The sequence below is a fragment of the Haplochromis burtoni genome, unplaced genomic scaffold (genome assembly GCF_018398535.1).
Source record: "Haplochromis burtoni strain Fernald_Lab_line unplaced genomic scaffold, NCSU_Asbu1 Contig_26, whole genome shotgun sequence".
Lineage (NCBI taxonomy): Eukaryota > Metazoa > Chordata > Actinopteri > Cichliformes > Cichlidae > Haplochromis > Haplochromis burtoni.
Genome location: NW_024582387.1, coordinates 2595077 through 2614890, shown reverse-complemented (window position 1 = coordinate 2614890; position 19814 = coordinate 2595077). Strand labels below are relative to the sequence as shown.

At 37.9% G+C, this 19814-nt stretch overlaps 1 protein-coding gene across 7 annotated transcripts in view; it reads left to right on the top strand.

Moving 5' to 3' along the window:
• rap1gapb (RAP1 GTPase activating protein b) overlaps positions 1-19814 on the top strand; it is a 108867-nt gene that overhangs the window by 46118 nt on the left and 42935 nt on the right. For all 7 annotated transcript variants that reach the window (XM_005917919.3, XM_014332281.2, XM_005917913.3 and 4 more), the window contains one exon: positions 8919-8954. Coding sequence is in view for 6 of the 7 variants with exons in the window: in XM_014332281.2 (XP_014187767.1) it covers positions 8919-8954 (36 nt within the window). In the remaining variant the exon portion in view is untranslated. The remainder of the gene's footprint in view (positions 1-8918; positions 8955-19814) is intronic.

Genomic DNA, 19814 nt, shown 5'->3' with positions numbered 1-19814 from the left:
TGGTTTTTCTGAGTAAGATTCAAAAGCAAATGCCATCGCATCATTTAAATAAAAAATCAATATAACTGTCATAATAACTGTCAAAAATGCTAATCATCATGCAAATTAGAGCTTTATTTGTTTATACTTTTTGTATAGTTGTTGTTTGTTTTTAAACTTTTAACATAATGAAAACCCATGAGCAAACTATGATCATTATACTCCTCTAGCCTTGCAGGATTGTTGGCTTAGGAGTCTCTTTAGTCATTACACTGAGGTGACAGACTTCACTAAAGAAAACAGTTAAAGTGGATGACCTGTTCAGAGGGGCGAGTGAATAGTGGGTGAACACGAGGGTTATCAGCGTTTCTTAATGTGCCATTTTTAAAATCTTTGCATGTGGAGCCTATATCCCGTTTAAAAATGTCCACCTATTTACTGAAGTCATGTTTTGAACTAGTAATGTGTGTTTATACTGCCTACATGAAAAAACAAAGTGAAAACACAAAGGCTGCGGGTGGAAGCTCTAAAAGATGCTTCAGTAGTCATTTTATAACCCCAGCAACACATCTCTGAAAAGTTCAGACAGGGACATATTTGCCACTCTTTTAACAACAATCTGTAAGACCAGGAGTTGAGAGGGATCTGCTAGTCTTTTGGGATAGGAACGCTTAGGATAGGTTATAGGTAAAGATAGGATGCCTGGAAATGTTTTGACCTTTTAAAATAAAATTTCCTTGAGATTAAAATATTCAACATGTGCTTCTAGCTTTATTTCAGGCAGCCTACATTTTTCTTCCAGTATTCCTGCAACCTCCAGAAAGCTATTGACTGCTCACAGCTCAACCAGCAGCACGTACATTGGCACACTCAATTTATTTTGACATTCTCTTGTTCCCATTTATTATTCACATGATTCATTGTTTATATTAGCAACATGTTTACCATTTGCATTATCACTGTATTACTTTGTGTGTCTTTCAGTATGCGTGTGTGTGTGGCAGTATGACTACTATACTACTATTTAATAACTGGTTTGAAGAAACTTTTTTAGCATGTTTGAGACATTTCATTTCATTTTCATTTTCACTTTATTTGTCAGGGACCATGTACAAACAGAAATAAACATTAATCTTCGTCGAGAAAAACTGCGGAAAGCGCCCAACTAAAATTATAAAAGCCACATGGACTATTCCCCCCAAAAACTGCAACCAATATATTTCTATACCCAGTCAATGGGCAGATAAAGCAAAAACCAGTAACAGACCAAAAAAAATCATCAGTTAACAACTTTAACACAAATTCAGTTAACTGTTCAATATAATCCCAAAAGGTGGATTCTGTTCATCTGGACGTAGCATTTTGGGAGAAACGTTCAAATATAATAAGACGAATACCTTGTATTAATTATGTATCAGAACATATAGACAGTATCAAATGTATCCAATTCCTACGCACATAAGTATCAAGTATGATTATGTAATGTCTCAAAGACATATATACTAAAAGAGACCAGAAAACAAAATGTTAAAATTGTATTCACGTGTGTTTGGACAAATTTTGGCTCTAGGTCACAGTCACAACCATCACAAAGCTGAAAGTTTGCAGATGGTTATTAATATTGTGTTGTAAAGATATGTGGTTCTGACTAGTAAAGAGTGATTAATAACTTTCATTCTATTTACTTTAGATTATTTCACTTATAGGAAATAACCCACAGAGCTTTCTGTCTGAACAGGCTAATGTATTATTAGATGTTCGCTCTGGACAGAAGTGTTAATATGCCATGATTTAAGCATCATTTTCAATCTCTCAGCTTTGAGGAATTTGTGTAACACTATATGAAAATGTTTGTGAGAATAAAATTAAAATAACCAACTGCAGTGTTTAATGTTTAAGATCAAAAATTATATGAAATGGGAGATTATAAAGCTATTTCTTCGAACGTGTTTCTACTTAAAAGCCTCCAAAATGAAACTCTCAGTCTGTTTCATAGCTTTGAGTTGTTATACTAACCTGTATAGCAGGATGTTTTCTTATGTTTCTCCTATCAGTCAGCCCTTGAGTAAGTTTTGTGTTTCTACAAAAGATGGAGGCGTAATTGTTTATGTTATGGCTAGTTTCTCACCCCTTCTGTTACTACCAAAACAGCATGTTGCTGAGTCAGTAGGAAAACATCATTGATATCGATCAAGCATATTGCTGATGGAAATATTTCCATTCCCCTTTACAACAAACAAAGAAAAAGAACAAAGTCCTGCGTACGTAAAGTTTACAGTCATGAACAAAAGTGACATGTATCCAATGTCAAAACCACAGGCTAGCAGTGTGTGCCATGCAAATGTTAAATGCAATAACGTATTTGATATATCAAACACTGCAGTGATGGTGTTTCACTTTCTTACATCATACCCCTCGTCTCACACACAAGTTTATCCAATATTCTGACAACATGCATGCTTATTGAAGGAGGAGAGAAGCAGAGGTTAAGCTAGTATCAGGCTGGTGAACTACACAGGTAGAGGAATCACAGAGACACCAGTGTGGAGACAAGGGCTGTATCCCAATTCAGGGTCTGCAGCCTTAACGGTCCACAAGGGCCGCGTACTCAAACACCGCTAAGTGCGAGGCTTGTGAAATGGGACGGTCTAGCTTCCGTCGCGCTGCCCAGGTTGCCTAGCAACCATGATACTAACAGCTGGAAACTTTTTTTTTTGTTTGTTTCTACATGAGCTTTGATCATTCTCTGTAAGATTAAGCTCAGCTATTGAACGGCGTATATTTTAAAGTAAAGGCTTTAAAACCAAGTTAGTACAAACGTCACTAATGTCACATAACTTTGACGACATGTGGCCAGCAGTAATGTTTTAATGCTCTTCGTTATTAAACATTTGCATATAAATAAGTGACATAATATTCAGTGCTTGCTTAAAGTTTACTCTTCGGCTGCCCCTCATCCGCCGTTTTTTTTCGGCAAAATTATCCACACCCACCACCGTGCTATGCATTCTGGGATATGTTGGGCCACAAAGTCTACACCGACACATCCTTAAAATTTAGGGAAATGAAGGACTCATTTGAGGGCTGCTTTTCGAGCAGCCTTCGAATTGGGACAGCCTTCGTCGCGTCGCTGTGACGTAATCGGCCTTAAAATGCGGCCTTTAAGGCTGCAGACCCTGAATTGGGATACAGCCAGAGGCATGCACAAATACCCAGATAAGACATCTACCTCCATTTTTACCACTTAGTTCTGTCCTGCCACCCAGTGGTATGGGCATGCCAAATATCAACCTATTGCATTTTTAAAAAAAGGTAATGATAGTATTAAAGGCATCTGCAGGGCTGAATATAAAAGATATGAATAATATTCTATTCTATTCTGTTGAACTACCAAATATATAGAAGGCTTTCACTTTAACAAAACAGAGAGGATACTTGCACATCCTTGCAAACCACTCTAAACTTCATATCACACATAAATGATCTTTCATGTATAGATACAAGCGTTAATATGCAAATATTTATTACATGCTTTGCTTGAAATAGAGTATTTTAAAATTGCAGTATTTCTGCTTTTACTGGAGACAAGGATCAAAATGTTTTCTTTACCATTGGCAGGAAGTGCACTACCTCTGTGAGTCTGACATTTAACCAGTTTTTGGAATACGTTGCAGTAGAAAAAATGGGTTAGACTTTGCATTTAATACCTGCACATCCTAAACCCAGAAATCTCATTTATCATTTTTATCATCTTTTTATATACTTGAACCTAACTTGAGTTGGCTTTTTTCTTTGTAAATTTAAAGGAGAGAAAAAGCAGAACTGCTTCTATTATCCTGATGATATTTTCCATTTTCATTCCTTCACCAATAAGTGGAATGAATGCCTGTGATTGTGTTGGCATAAAGTAATTGTTTGACTGGCTTAGCCATGGGGAGAAAGCAGTGGTTATTAGTAGGCTGATTGTCCACCTCTAGCATCTGGTTCTGGAATTTGTCCTTGATCATTTGATTTCAGGATAATGAATGGAAAAAAAAACACCAACCACACAGAAAACCTGACTTGTTGACTAACTATAATGTACCAGCAGAAGAAAACCAGCAGAAGAAAAGCACCACTTTGTTCTCTTATCTCATATTTCCTCTTTTCTGTCCCTGGCAACTAATTTGACCAAAAACCACATTTCCTCCATCTTTCTCTCTGCCATTCCTCATATCAACACATAACAGCAACAGTCCACAATTAATGCAGTTAAGCTTTACATGAGTTATGTTTGACATGATTGATATTTCTGGGTTGTGAGGATGCCTGCACAGCCACACAGCCCTCCCTTTCAAGTGAAAATGATATGTCAGGAAAACCTTGAGGGAATTTCTTCAGACTGGGCACAAATGTCCACTTGAATTTGACTGTGAAGTGATTTGATTTTGATTCTTACTGTGAACTCGTAATGAAAAAGAGTTCTTGTAAAGAAAACCGACATGAAATCTTTTAAGTTCATGTGTTATTATGAAAATATTCATCCACGTCATGCAAAATTCTTTGATTTTTTTGTATGTGTGTATAAATATTGTTGTTGTTGAATGTATTAGACCAGCGGTCCCCAACCTTTTTTGCGCCACAGACCGGTTTATGCCCGACAATATTTTCACGGACCGGCCTTTAAGGTGTCGCGAATAAATACAACAAAATAAAACTAGTACCGGTACCGAAAAAAAGAAGATTTATTCATAACACACGTGAAAAGACCCAGGAAAACTGAGTTAATGATAAAAACGATAACAAAATAACACTGAAAACTGATAAAAACCCTGAAAACCATACATTTCACACCTGAGCCTCAGCTCTCGCAGCCCGGTACCAAACGACTCACGGACCGGTACCGGTCCAAGGCCCGGGGGTTGGGGACCGCTGTATTAGACCACCTGTCCTTAAAACAAGGAAACAGAGTTATCTTAGAAACCTGTGAAAAACTTTTACAATGAAAAAAAATGTTTTAATTGCTAAATTTGCTGAAGTGAAATGAATTAAAAGTAAGATTCACCTATTACACAATGACTGTAATTTGACATCTTTATGTGTTTTACTACTGTACTTTTTCTGCTTTTCGTAAACCAGTACATTGGAAAATTACAACAATAATTATATGTTAGCATTAAAAACTTAATTTCTAAGACCTTCAAAGTATTATTTAATTTAACTTTAGTGTTTTGGAGCAACTGTGACCACATAATTTCTATATATTCTGATTGATTTTGATTCTGATTAACCATTACAGAAACATAAAAAATTATTTTGGAAACACAGGAAATGTATCATCACGGCTATGATCCTACCTGTCTGGGAGATCTCAGACTGTTAGTTGTAATGTTAGCTGTAATGTCGGCTTTCAGCACCGACTTGCCCTCGGGTGAGAAAGCCGACATCTCACAGATTCTGATGGGTCGGGTCGGCGCTTTGCGTTTACGTCTTTATGCAGGATCCGTTTACCTGCTCTCATTTCCTGTTTTTGCTGTTTGGTGGTTGTTGGAATAGTTTTGTGAGCTTTAACCATCTTCTGCTTTGCATTTGCGTGGGAGCCCTTTCAAGAAAACCTGTCCATTATGCTAGCAAGGTCCAAGCATTCTTTTTTTTTATTCATACCCCTACTTTGGGAGCCACTGCTTTAACCATTGGATACTGTGCTGACTTGCCTAAACTACAAGCTTGTTTATCTGAAATTAGGGGCTGGTTATCTGATAATTTCCTGCTTCTTAATGCTGATTAGACAGATTTGATGGTCACAATTCAGTAGTTGTCCCAAAACATCACAATCAAAATTGATGACTATGTCATAAATTGCAGCGACAAGGTAATGAACTTGAGCATGTGGTTTGACCCGATGCACTCTTCGAGTCTCACGTAAAAGAGACAATAAGGACTGCCTTTTATCACCTAAAGAACATAGCTAAAATCAGACAAGTTTTATCACTTGACACTGCAGAGGTTCTTGTGCATGCTGTTACGATCCAGCTCAAAAGCCGCAACATAAATAAGGAGACGAACACCAGAATTTAGGTGAGAAGAGGTTTTATCTTAAAATGCATAGCAAGTTTGCTAAAATAGCTGGTACTACCAAGGCAAGGGCTAGTGAGCCTCCCTGAAAGCCTGCTTCAGGTATGCTTTTATAGACACCTAACTAGGTGTGGTCAATTGGCACCAGCTGAACACACTGAGGAGATTAGGGGCTGCAGAGGGGCATAACAATGCATTTGTGTCTTCACGCATTGATTATTGTAGCGCTCTGCTTTCTGGGTAACCGAAGAAAAGTTTTAGAGGTTTACAGATTGTACAAAATGCAGCTGCTTGCATTTTAACCAAAACTGGGAAATTTGAGCACATTACCTCAGTACTGAAATCTCTTCATTGCTTGGCTTGCAGTATTTAAGGTCCTGTTGCTCACCTATAAGGCTTCAAATGGTTTGGCACCTTCATATCTCTCTGACCTTTTGCACCTCTATGTTCCACCCCCTGCTCTCCAATCTCAGGATACTGGCCTTCTAAAAGTTCCTAAAACCAGAAAAAAGGCTACTGGGGAGCGTGATTTTTCTTTCTGTGCCCCATCTTTGTGGAACAACCTCGATGAAGATATTAGGCCTAAAGCTTTTACTGGTTCTTATTGTTATTCCCTTTTGTTTTATCAGTTTTTAAACTGTATTGTTTTTTCTGTATTCTTTATCTTCAAATAGCTGTTCAGCACTTTGTTTGAAAGCGCTTTATAAATGAAGTTATTGTTATCGTTATTAATTTGGGCCCACTGTGTTGTACTTAAAATAGTAAAGCTGCGCTAATTACATTACAATACAGTTAGGGACAGCGAATTATCACCCAAGAGTGTTTTAGGATAAGAATGTGTGTTTGAGTGGGGATTTTAGAATCAGAATCAGAATATCTTCATTGTCATTGTAACGAGTACAATGAAGTTAAGTGTTATCTGTGCAATAAGTTTTTATTTATTTCTGAGTGACTGTGTTTTTAAAAGTTTCTTTTGTAATTATATTTAAACTTTTCTTTCTTGACATCGCAGGGACTGCACTTAATTTCGTTGAACTTGTTATAATGACAATAAAGATATTCTGATTCAGATGAATGGTCCCGTTATCAGTATGCTACACCACATGCTATAGTTGTGATTAGCATTGTTCTACGCTGATGACACTCAGCTGTACATCTCCGTGTCTCCTGATGACACCAGACCAATGGATGCCCTTTTTAACTGTATTTTAGATATAAGATCTTGGATGGCAGAAAACTTTTTACAGCTTAACCAGGACAAAACTGAAGTTTTAATCATCGGTCCCGAGGCTCAGAGAGAGAAACTCTTGTCTAAATTAGAGGCATTTTCACTATGTCCTTCGCTACAAGTGAAAAACCTGGGTGTTATTTTTGACTCTGAGCTTGGTTTTATCCCACATATTAAACATGTAACCAAAATTGGATTTTATCATCTAAAAAATATAGCCAGAGTCCGCCCTATTCTCTCTCGGGCCAACACGGAGATGCTGATGCATGCTTTTATTACCAGTCGCATTGATTACTGTAATGCCCTGCTCTCTGGTCTTCCTAAGAAGAATATTTCAACTTTACAACTTTTGCAAAACTCGGCAGCTCGTGTGCTGACGAAGACCAGAGGGCGGGCCCACATTACACCGGTTTTAGAATCGCTGCATTGGCTCCCCGTGTGTTTCAGGATCGATTTTAAAGTTCTTTTATTGGTTTTTAAATGTCTTAATGGTCTTGGGCCTTCTTATCTCTCAGATCTGCTTTTACCATACGAACCCTCGCGGACCCTGAGGTCCTCTGGTACTGGCCTTTTGATTGTCCCTAAAGTCAGGACACATACTCACGGAGAGGCAGCTTTTCAGTGGTATGGTCCTCGTCTGTGGAACAGCCTGCCGGAGGAGCTCAGGGCCGCAGAGAACGTACATGTTTTTAAGAACAGGCTCAAGACCCACCTTTTTAATTTAGCTTTTACTTAGCGTTTATTTATTTTATGCTTATTTATTCTATCCTGTTATTCTATTATTAATTTAGGCTTTACCTAATATTTATTGATTTTATTCTTATTCATTTTTTAATCTTCTTACTCTATTTATATTTATATTTATATTGTATCCTCGTTCTTATTTATTTTATCATTTTACCCTGTATATATCCTATTGTGTCATATCTCCAGTGTTTCCTCGGAGGGCGCTCTCTGCACCGGGGCTGTGATCGACCGTGGCTGCTGGGTCTCTGGGGTCCTCTCAGCCTGGCTGGGGGGCTCCTTTGCCTCCCTCCTGCTGTGTGCCCAGCCTGGAGGCTGCGGTCTGTGACCGGCTCCCGGTGCAGACGGCTCCCTGTTATAGTGTTTCCTCACTTGGCTCATGCGACCCAGCCCAATTTTACTCTTTAAGTGTGTCGTGTGTGTGTGGTGGGTGGGGGTATGGTGGTATGTGCTCATTAGTTATGAGAGTGTGGGGAGTGAGTTGGAGGGCGGGGTGGGCTGCTTTTAACCATGTGATGCACTTTGTGCTACATTTTTTTTGTATAAAAAATTTCTTTATAAATAAAGATTGATTGATTGATTGATAGATAGATGATCAATAATTTCGCAAAAAAGAAAAAACATGTAGAGAAAAAGTGCTCTGAACAAAATGAACAAAATTCATAGAGAGTAAAAAGGAAATTAAAGAGGAATCAGTACAGTTAAGAAAAGCTCTGATATTTTCCATGTACAAATAAACAATTTGATAAGTCTGTGTTTACAAGTGGCCAAAAAATATCCACACGGGGGCAGTGCAATACATCTGAGTAAAGAGCAAGGTGCAATATCCATGTTTACATTTGCAAACTTTTTTATTCATAGGAAAATCAAGGATCATTATCAAGTAACATATTGTCACTTTGTTTCTTTCTAGAGTTGATAAGACCTTTTCCAGGACCAGAAGTTTATGGTAAGTCCCCTCCTTATGAAAAGCAAAGAAAATTTAGTTTCACACTTCATTGGTCCCATGCACTCCACTTCACAATGTTGCATTTACAGCACCTTAGGAGACTAAGGCTTTACGACTCTCTTCCCATTCAGCACGGCCAACCAAAAATGTTAATGCATATGAAGCATCAGTTGTCTCAGTAGAGAATTAAACATGAATAGATCTGTTCTGTATGCAGTAGTTTTTCATGGCCAACACAATTATGCTGCAGCAATAAAAATTTGAATGTAAAAGATACATAAAAAAAATCCCCACAAACTTACCTTTATCCACTTTAATAATTTCAGAATATTAAAGTGATGATCTCAGTAAAAGATGGTAATGGCTAAAAAGGCTGCTTTCCTCTCTAGCTATAAAAGTCACAGATATGCTTGTAATTTTATTGTCACTGGAAAACTCTGTTTGCTCTGATGACTCTGGACATCTGTATATGATCAAAGAGGAGCTTGTAATGTTCCATACTTGGCAGGTAGTCTCACAGCATGTACAGGGAATGTGCGGCTGGAAATACAGGGGCAAGAACAGATGGAAGGAGACAGGAAGCATAAAAATGTGTGTAATACCAGCTGGCCATGTAGAGCACATGCCTCTGAGATCTCAGCCATTGAGAGTTCTCAGAACAATTAATAATACCACTTTTACACAAGTATATCTTTCCAGGTTTCTCTGCTGGATTGAGATTAATTTATGTTTATATGCAAGTTTGTATGTAAATGTTTTACAGTTTCATAAAACATTAAACCAAGGAAACAAAGGTCAGTATCACAAACTGTTTACTATACAATAATCATTTACATGTTTACAATATCATTTGTTTTTTGTAATTAGGCTAAATGCTATTTAGATTTTCTTAATGTGTATGTGGCACATGAAAATAGCATTTTTATTTTTATTTTCTTTGTTTTTTCTTCAGGGGGAATTTGCAAAAAAAATGCCTTGGTTTGTTTTTGTACATCAAATAGGCCTTTAGAATTAGACAGAAATTGAGTCATAGTGAGTTTGGAAAGGACAATAGATGAAATACTGAAAGGAGGAAATTGAAGGTGCATGGATAATTCAAGCTCATTGGAGGAGAATACACCCTCGCACACCCGCTGAATCTCATTATGAGGATTTCAATTTCTCTCGGTTGCAAACAGGTCTGAAGCAGATGCTAATGGTGCCTCGGGGCAGGGCTATGCAGGTACTAGTTATCCACAGCACTGCTTTGTGATTGTAATCACTGAGTCATTATGCCAATTGTGTATTCCATCAGTCTCAGGCTGCATTTAGATTAGAAAGTGGGGGGAAAAGCAAGATATCAGCAAGATATTTACTATCAAATTATTTGGGGCACAAAGATGGATTTCTTGAGGAGTTTATTTGTCCATTACATTTTGTTCTAACAGCTCTGCATACTTGGAAAAATCTGAACAACCACCTAAAAGTTTGCAGTCACTGAGGAAATTCTACATTTTGATCAGTTAAATCAGTTAAAAAACGTAATGCAAGTGCAAGGCTTACTTATTAAAGGCTTAATACAGTTTAATTCATTTGCAGCGCAGCATTTTAGATCTTCAGTATTCTGGGGTGAATTTATTTTTGTAATCTGCAGAAATTAGTTTTAGATTAGAAAGTAGTTTGAGCAATTTGGATTGTTTTGATAGGAAACACACATTTAACTTGCTAACACAGTAGGTCAATAGGGTTAATATCCTGTAGCAGATAACCAGCTGGCTACATCTTGTCTGAATAGCGCTTACATAGTCTGGAACTGCTTTTGTCATGCTGTTGCAAAATGGAAAGATCAACTTAGATCATGTTTATTCTGCATAAATGTCCCACTTTACCATCAAAAAGCAATCACGTTTTTATTTTACCTTCCACATTTAGCATCAAGTTTTTTTTATTTAGAGTTCTTTGCTTTGATCTAAAGGCCCACTATCAGTTTCACTGATGGAATAATGTTGTTTGGATTGTATTGCAGCGGTCCCCAACCTTTTTTTGCGCCATGGACCGGTGTAATATCAGACAATATTTTCACAGACTGGCCTTTCACAGATAAATACAACAAATAAAATGATACGACCAAGAGAAAAACTGTGACATTTTGTAAATATAATAATAAATGCGAATTCACTGTGTAATTGTGTAACATTATTAGCAGCGTCCTCCTGAAATGCGCCAACAACATTGAGAGTAAAATCCTCCTCTATCCCCCTTAATACTCTGGTAGCTATGGTAACGTGTAAATATTTCTTTCAAAATAAGACACACAACTACAAAACAAATATAAAGTACATGAAAATATATAGAAAATTTATTCATAACACATGGGAAAAGACTCAGGGAAACCAAGTTAAGGATTAAAAACCCCAAAAACCATAAATGTCACGTCCGAGCCTTAACTCTCGCGGCCTGGTACCAAACGACTCATGGACCGGTCGGTGGCCCGGGGGTTGGGCCGCTGTTGTATTGTATCTAAAATAAGCATGACAGTTGTTAGCCTTGTTCAATTGTGAATGTTTTTTTTTCTTTCGAATGATCAATCATGTTTAAACTGACACACCTGGAACAGGTAACACAATGTGTCAATCAGAAATGGTAAATGTATTTGTATAGCGCTTTATTAGTCCCTAAAGCGCTTTACACATCACATACATTCACACACTGGTGATGGCAAGCTACATTGTAGCCACAGCCACCCTGGGGCGCACTGACAGTGGCGAGGCTGCCGGACACTGGCGCCACCGGGCCCTCTGACCACCACCAGTAGGCAACAGGTGAAGTGTCTCGCCCAAGGACACAACGACCAAGACTGTCCAAGCCGGGGCTCGAACTGGCAACCTTCCGATTACAAGGCGAACTCCGAACTCTTCAGCCACGATCGAAAACAGAGGTGATGGCCAATGAGGCTTAGCCTCTGTATGCTCACAGTTATTCCATTAACCTTACGGAGGTTAATGCCTCATATTTGACTCCATTAATCATTAATTATCATATTCAACATTCCCAATCAATTTAATTTATTTTAATTAAAACTATATCTGTTTTTCAATACATGCATAATTCCAAACTTTTGATTGTTAGTGTGTGACTAATTGCATCTCTCCACCTCTGTTATCTAGCCTGTCCCACAGCTATTGTAAGAGGCACAGGACCATGTCGGGAAGATTTACGATATGAGCTCCAAGTGTGTGTCATTAAAACTGGGTTTCTTGGATTCCCTGCCATGTGCCACTGCCTCAAATCCATCACATTATTCTCCACCAGCCACGAGTACTGTCGGTGTGAGTGAGTGTGACGGTGGACAAACACGCAGTGCCCGCACTTTTCTGTCACTCTTAACGAGCACCAGTATCTCCGTCACCTTACTCTAGAATGCACTTTCAGCTCGTGTTGAGCTCTGAATCACTTGGACAAAGAGGTTCACTTTGTGAAAAGTGAGAAAACACTTATGTTACTGCTAAACTGCTCACAGCACAGTTCCCAATTAAACACTCATTAACTTGATTGCTCTGAATAATGGTGGTGCTTATCTTCCTCAGTCTAAAGATCCTGTTGTGCTGCAATAAGCAGGCCAGAATAAATGCCAGGGCATTTCTGCAAGAAATTGTCAATCTGAAAGTGGCCATATTTTCATTCTTAACAAATCAGTTTTCCACTAATGAGGGAAGTAAGTAAGTAAGTAAGTAAAATTTATTTATATAGCGCTTTTCACAGATAAAAATCACAAAGTACTTTACAACACAGAAAATGGGAATATAAAAACAATATAACAGTAAATAAAACGATGTAAAACAATAAAACTATAAAAACAGCATAAGAAGAAATTAATCAATTAATCAAAAGCACTGGAATAATGCTGGAGTGATGTATGCAGACTGTGATACTGAAGATACACTGGAAAAATAGTACTTCTTTTATACTGCATCTATATTTGTCATTATAAATTAAAATCACTACTAGTTAACTCATTTGGTACAGGACACACCTGAAGGGGCTTTTATTTTGGGATAGTGGGATATATTTATATTGTGTGTGTGCACAGCTGTTGCCTTGTAGCCATCTAATCTGAACAGTACAACTGCTATGAGCCTAATCAAGCCTTTGACTGACACTAGGAGATGAGTGGTAATGAAGTGCTCTTCAGTGTTAAAAGATGAAAAAGAGTGAGGCGAAGAGGCCTCTAATTGGGTATCCGTGCCACTTCAGATTGCTGTTAATGGCCAGTATTCATCCTAATATGGTGGTCAGTGTCATGGGGAGAAAGCAAACAGGAAGAGAGCGCATAGCCAATTGCAGCTCAGCGACTGTCAAATGGAAAAACAAACTTGTTGAACCTTTTATATTTTCCACATTGGAACTCCTGTCAGGAGTCATAAACCTAAAAGCATAAATGCAACATAAAGAAACTGTAAAAAGAACTTTCCTAATATTGTGTCATACCCTTTATTTCTTCCTGTATTGCCTTGGTATCCCACAGATGTTTATTTGGATTCAAATATAACGGGTGAAAAGGCAACTGCATCAAAATGAGTTCATTTTGGTACTCAATGAATTGGACAGTCCTGTATCTGTTGGTACAGAGTTTAACTCACCAATTATTCTAGGGCAAGTTCATGTCGTACCATCAAACATTTACGACCTCCTACAGTATTTATATATATATAATATGAAGTGCACAAGGTTGTTTGTTCTCTTGCGTTCCTTTTTTGCTCTAAATTATGCTAGTGCACTCTGAAAGCTCATTGGTTGTCTCCTAGCACCAATTTGACCGGATCGTCACTTGGTTTGAATATCAGCTGCTCTGCGTAGCTGGTGTCACTCTCCTCTAACCTTTGTTCCCTTCATCTTGAGCTTCAGCACTCGGCTCCATTCATACTATTGCCTGTCTTGTTTTTCGCCCTATAGAGGGTCAGTTCTGCCCAAAGGCTACTCTTATATGTCAAGTAAGTGATCAGCTCTTTCTACATTGAACTCAATCATCTCAGTAAAAAACTATCAGTGCTTCCACTGTAATTTAACAATTATTCCTTACTTTTCTGACACCATGAACATATAATATTAACTTTGGAGAGTGCTTCTACCAGCATAGCATAACACAAGCCTCATGCAGGTTTGCACAAGTCTAATGTAACAAAACTGAAGTTGTGTTCACAGTCTGTGTGCACTCAGTTTTATTTACAGTGGTTTGTTGATTACCTATACTTAACTCATCTTTACCTGTACTATCAATTAGGATTTTCCAGTTATGGAAAAAGAGATTAAAGGATGCCTCGAAGATAGAAAATAAATGTAAAATTCAATTTAAATGTTTCGAGCTTAAAACAGAAAAAAAAATATCACACTCCAAAACAGCCTCTCCAAATATGCTTTTGTTTTATAAGAACCTCTTATCTTATTATTCATATCTTGCATAATACAATTAGTATGACTAATGTTAATTATCTCTAGAGGCTTTCAGTGAGAACAGAACAAAATCCTTTCACAACCTTTTTTGTATCATTTTGAGTGGTGACACAGCACTTGTTTAGACAGCTCTGTTTTATCATGGGTCAAAAGAAGTGGTATTGACTTTTGTTTTTGTTTGTTTATGGGCTGACTATGTGACATTTTGACTGGTATCCAAACCAAAAAAGAGACCTCTCCTGCAACCCTGTGTGTCTATTCCAAAGTAAGTTCACCGATAAAATCATTACAACTCAGTGTGTTTGGAATCTGGTCAACTTATTGAGGTTGTTCTGAGGCCAGAGTCAGAAAGCAGCAGTGCGATGGTACCAGATGGGGGTTGCCTTATTTATTGTATTTAGTACGCCGCTTCAGTTAATTAGATACTAGCATGCAGCTGTGGATGGTAAATGATGACTTTGTATGTTAGGATCTTTTTAAAGTACTGCCCACCTTCTCACTATTCAAATAATTTTCTTGTAGCACAAAAGAGAATAAAATTGTTTTTGTTAGACTGAAGGCTCGCACAAAGGACCGGGTAAACTGGGTAAAGCTTCTCAAGGAGATTACAATAATAAATGTTTAGAGTTTAGCGTAATATCTACTCTTTAAATCTCTTATAACATTAGGCAAGGCAAGGCAAGTTTATTTGTATAGCACAATTCAACAACAAGGTGATTCAAAGTGCTTTACAGAGACATTAGAAACAAAGACAAATAAAAAGCATGATTTAAAATTGATTAAAACAAGCAAACTAACTAACTAACTAACAACAAACAAAACAGTATATAAAATCAAAACAGATAAAATCAGAACAATAGATAAAATCAGTAGTTAAAATGTAAGTTTTGAAATTTAAGCTTAAAAGTGTGGATTTGGTGCTTTATTCAAATGCAGCTGAGAACAGGTGAGTCTTCAACCTGGATTTAAATAAACTGAGTGTTTCAGCTGATCTGAGGCTTTCTGGGAGTTTGTTCCAGATATAAGGAGCATAAAAGCTGAATGCAGCTTCTCCGTGTCTGGTTCTGACTCTGGGAACTGATAAAAGACCGGATCCAGATGACCTGAGGGATCTGGAAGGTTCATACTGGGTCAGGAGGTCACTGATGTATTTTGGTCCTAAACCATTCAGAGCTTTATAGACCAGCATCAGAACTTTAAAGTCTATCCTCTGACGGACAGGCAGCCAGTGTAAAGACCTCAGAGCTGGACTGATGTGGTCCACTTTTTTGGTCTTAGTGAGGACTCGAGCAGCAGAGTTCTGAATGAGCTGTAGTTGTCTGACTGATTTTTTAGGTAGACCTGTAAAGATGCTGTTACAGTAATCAAGCCTACTAAAGATGAATGCATGGACTAGTTTTTCCAGGTCCTGTTGAGACATCAGATCTTTTATCCTTGAAATATTCTTGAGGTGATAGTAAGCTGACTTTGTTATTGTCTTAATGTGTTTTTCTAAGTTTAGGTCTGCATCCATCACTACACCCAAATTTCTCGCCTGGTTTGTGGTTTTTAGATGTATAGATTGAAGTTCTCTGGTGACCTGTAATCGTTTTTCTTTGGCGCCAAAGACTATTACCTCAGTTTTGTTTTTGTTTAGCTGGAGAAAATTGTGGCACAACCAGTCATTAATTTCCTCAATGCATTTACCAAGAGCCTGTACAGGGCCTCGGTCTCCTGGTGACATTGTGATATATATTTGTGTGTCATCTGCATAGCTGTGGTAGTTTATTTTGTTGTTCTTTATAATCTGTGCCAGTGGGAGCATGTAAATGTTAAACAGAAGGGGTCCCAAGATGGAACCTTGGGGAACTCCACATGTGATACTTGTCTGCTCAGATGTGAAGTTACCTATTGATACAAAGTATTTCCTGTTTTCTAAGTATGTTTTGAACCAGTTTAGTACAGTTCCTGAAAGACCTGCCCAGTTCTCCAGTCGTTTGAGTAATATGTTGTGGTCAACTGTATCAAATGCTGCACTGAGATCCAGTAAAACTAAGACTGACATTTTTCCACTGTCTGTATTCAGACATATGTCATTAAACACTTTGGTCAGAGCGGTTTCAGTGCTGTGGTTCTGTCTAAAACCTGACTGGAAGGCATCGTAGCAATTATTCTGTTTTAAGAAGTAACTGAGCTGTTGAGAAACTGCTTTTTCAATGATCTTACTTAAAAACGGGAGATTTGAGATCGGCCTGTAGTTGTTCATTTGTGTCTTGTCAAGATTGTCCTTTTTCAGTATAGGTTTGATTACAGCAGTTTTTAGTGATTCTGGAAACACACCTGATAATAAAGAAAAGTTGACGATCTGTAACAGGTCTGACTCTAAAGTCTTTGAGACCTTTTTGAAAAAACTTGTTGGCAGGACATCTAAACAGCAGGAGGAGGAGTTCAGTTGACCTAAGATGTCCTCCAGGTCTTTGCTGTTAATAGGTTGAAACTGTTTCATGGTGTTTAAACAGTTTTTCGGTGGACACAGTACATATCCTGGATCTGCTGTTGATGTACCAATTGCTTGTCTAATCTTTTGGATTTTTTCTGTGAAGAATTTGGCAAAGTCATTGCAGGCCATGGTCGAATGAAGTTCAGCTGCCACTGACACAGGAGGGTTTGTTAGCCTGTCAACTGTAGAAAATAAGACCCGAGCATTATGGCTGTTTTTAGTGATGATGTCAGAGAAGTAGGACCTCCTTGCACTCCTCAGTTGTAAATTATAATTGTGAAGTTTCTCTTTATAGATGTCATAATGAACCTGGAGGTTTGTTTTTCTCCATCTGCGCTCAGCTTTCCTACACTCTCTTTTTTCATTTTTCACCAGTGTGGAGTTTCTCCATGGAGACTTTTTCCTTCCAGAGATAACCTTCACCTTAATGGGAGCAATAGTGTCCATTACATTTAACATGTTAGCATTGAAGCTATTGACGAGCTCATTGACTGACCCTCTGGACAGGTCAGGTGTTAATGGGAAGACCTGGTTAAAGATTGCACTACTGTGTTCAGTTATACACCGTTTTGTGATCACTGTTGTTGATATATTTGTGTGGGCTGAGATTTTACTTTCAAAGAAAACACAGTAATGATCAGACAGGCCCACATCAGACACAGTAACCTTTGAAATGCTCAGGCCCTTGGAGATCAGTAGGTCAAGAGTGTGTCCTCTATTATGTGTGGCCTCTGTTACATGCTGAGTCAGCCCAAAGTTGCCCAGAGTGTTACTCAGGTCTTTAGTCCCTTTGTCCTGAGGGTTGTCCACATGGATGTTAAAATCCCCAACAATAATTACACAGTCGAAATCAACACAGATCACAGACAGCAGTTCACTGAGGTCATTAAAAAAGTCTGTGCAGTATTTGGGAGGCCTGTAAACATTAAGAAACACAACTTTGGATGGGGCCTTCAGCTGTAAAGCCACATATTCAAAAGACTGAAAACTTCCAGGAGATAGCTGCTTACATTGAAATGATTCATTAAATAAGACAGCAACCCCTCCTCCTCTCCTGCTCACCCTGGCCTCACTGATAAAACTGTAGTTAGGAGGGGTCGTCTCGATGAGAACAGCTCCACTGTTACTTTGGTCCAACCAAGTTTCAGTTAAAAACATAAAATCAAGGCTGTGCTCAGTGATTAAATCATTAATTAAAAATGTTTTCCCAGCTAAAGATCTAACGTTTAATAAAGCCAACTTAAGTGTTTTAGAGGTATTACTTGTCCCCTCGTGTTTGGGAGCAGTCTGTGGCACACAAGGTATGTTTACTATGTTTAAAGATCTTTTAGAGTGCAGCTCTCTGTGTTTTGACCAGGCCACATGTCTCCTGTCACCTAAAAGTACAGAAATTTTAAAACCTTTTAAAACCTTCATTACAAAAACATCTTGTTCACGTTCTTCCCTGTTGTCTCAATATAAAGACATTTTTATTTAATTAATTGAAAAGCTTGAGCTTATTGAGGGGGTAATGGTGCCTGATGTTGTAGTCATTTCAAATTATCAGAAGGTCAACTCCATGTAATCAAGCTCTATTACATCTCACATCAGGAGACGCATCAATTAGCCCCTGCATATATCTCTGTGAGCAGGATGAAAGAAAGAAAAGCCGAATGACGATGATGACGATGGAGGAAATTATGCATCATACCAATAGTATAACTGTTTGACTAGTGTATGCATCAATGGTTTGCTTTGTGACAGTTATGTGCATTGTTTCTAAATGACACTATCAAATCAGTCCTCACACTTATCCAATGACGTATATGCAATTAGTGTCACATATTTCTAAGCTAATTTCCAAATCCCAGGTTGTCACTGGAGATGAAGCGTGACACTTTCTTTTGTCTGTAAAATGGGGAAGACAATGTCGTTTGGTGATGAGATTTCTAGAATGACTCATAATCACTTGATGTCGTCAGTAGTGATAATTGGTCTGAGCTTTTTTTCTTTTTTTTCATCTTCCGTGCTTTTATTATGCATGTAAATTTAACAACTTCTAATTATCATGTGCTACCTTGATTTTGTGTGCCTGAATCACCATTTTATTATGTGGTACATCAGTTTCCTTCATATTCTTCCTTTTCACATCATATCCTTTAAGTATCATTTCCTTCTCTTTTTGAAGTTAACTATGTTGTTTAGTTTTTGGTTTTTTTGTGCCCTTTTGTGCCACAGGGAAAAGCCAATAAAATCCCAATAGCTCTAATCACCCAATTAGTCAGAGAGACACTCAGAAACTTAGGAGTGGTGTTTGTTTCAATCCACTTATGATTCTGTTCCTTCATGATTAGGGCCCTGAAAGTGTAAGGTATTGATTTTAAAACTTTATTTGTAGTTGTGTAAGTTTACAATCTTACTAGGTACACTTTATTAGGTACACCTTGCTAAAATTGAGCCCCTCTTGCCTTCAGCACTGCCTTAATTCTTTGCATCATAGAATCAAAGAAAGAGCTTGAAGCAAGCCTCAGAGATTCTGGACCATATTGATGTGATAGAATCATGCAGTTGTTGCACATTTGTTGGCTGCTTAACCATGATGTGATCCTCGCCTTAGACCACATGCCAAAGTTTTGAGATCTGGTTACTGTGGATAATGTTTCAATACAGTTACCTCAATGTTTGAAAAAACAGTTTGATGCAATTTGAGCTTTGTGACATGGTGTGTAGAGCAGGGCGATATGAGCAAAAATATTTATCACGATATACATTTGAAAATTTGCGATAACGATATAACTGACGATATAATTGACACTAGACAAAATACTTTACAACTCCACAACTTTATTAGTGCAAAAAACCCCATCAATGTATTTTCACTTAAACAAGCAGCTGTTTTTTATGTGTATTAAAGTTATATAAAAATTTAACAGTGCAAATGCAAATTCCTTGCTGACAGTTTAACCAAAAGG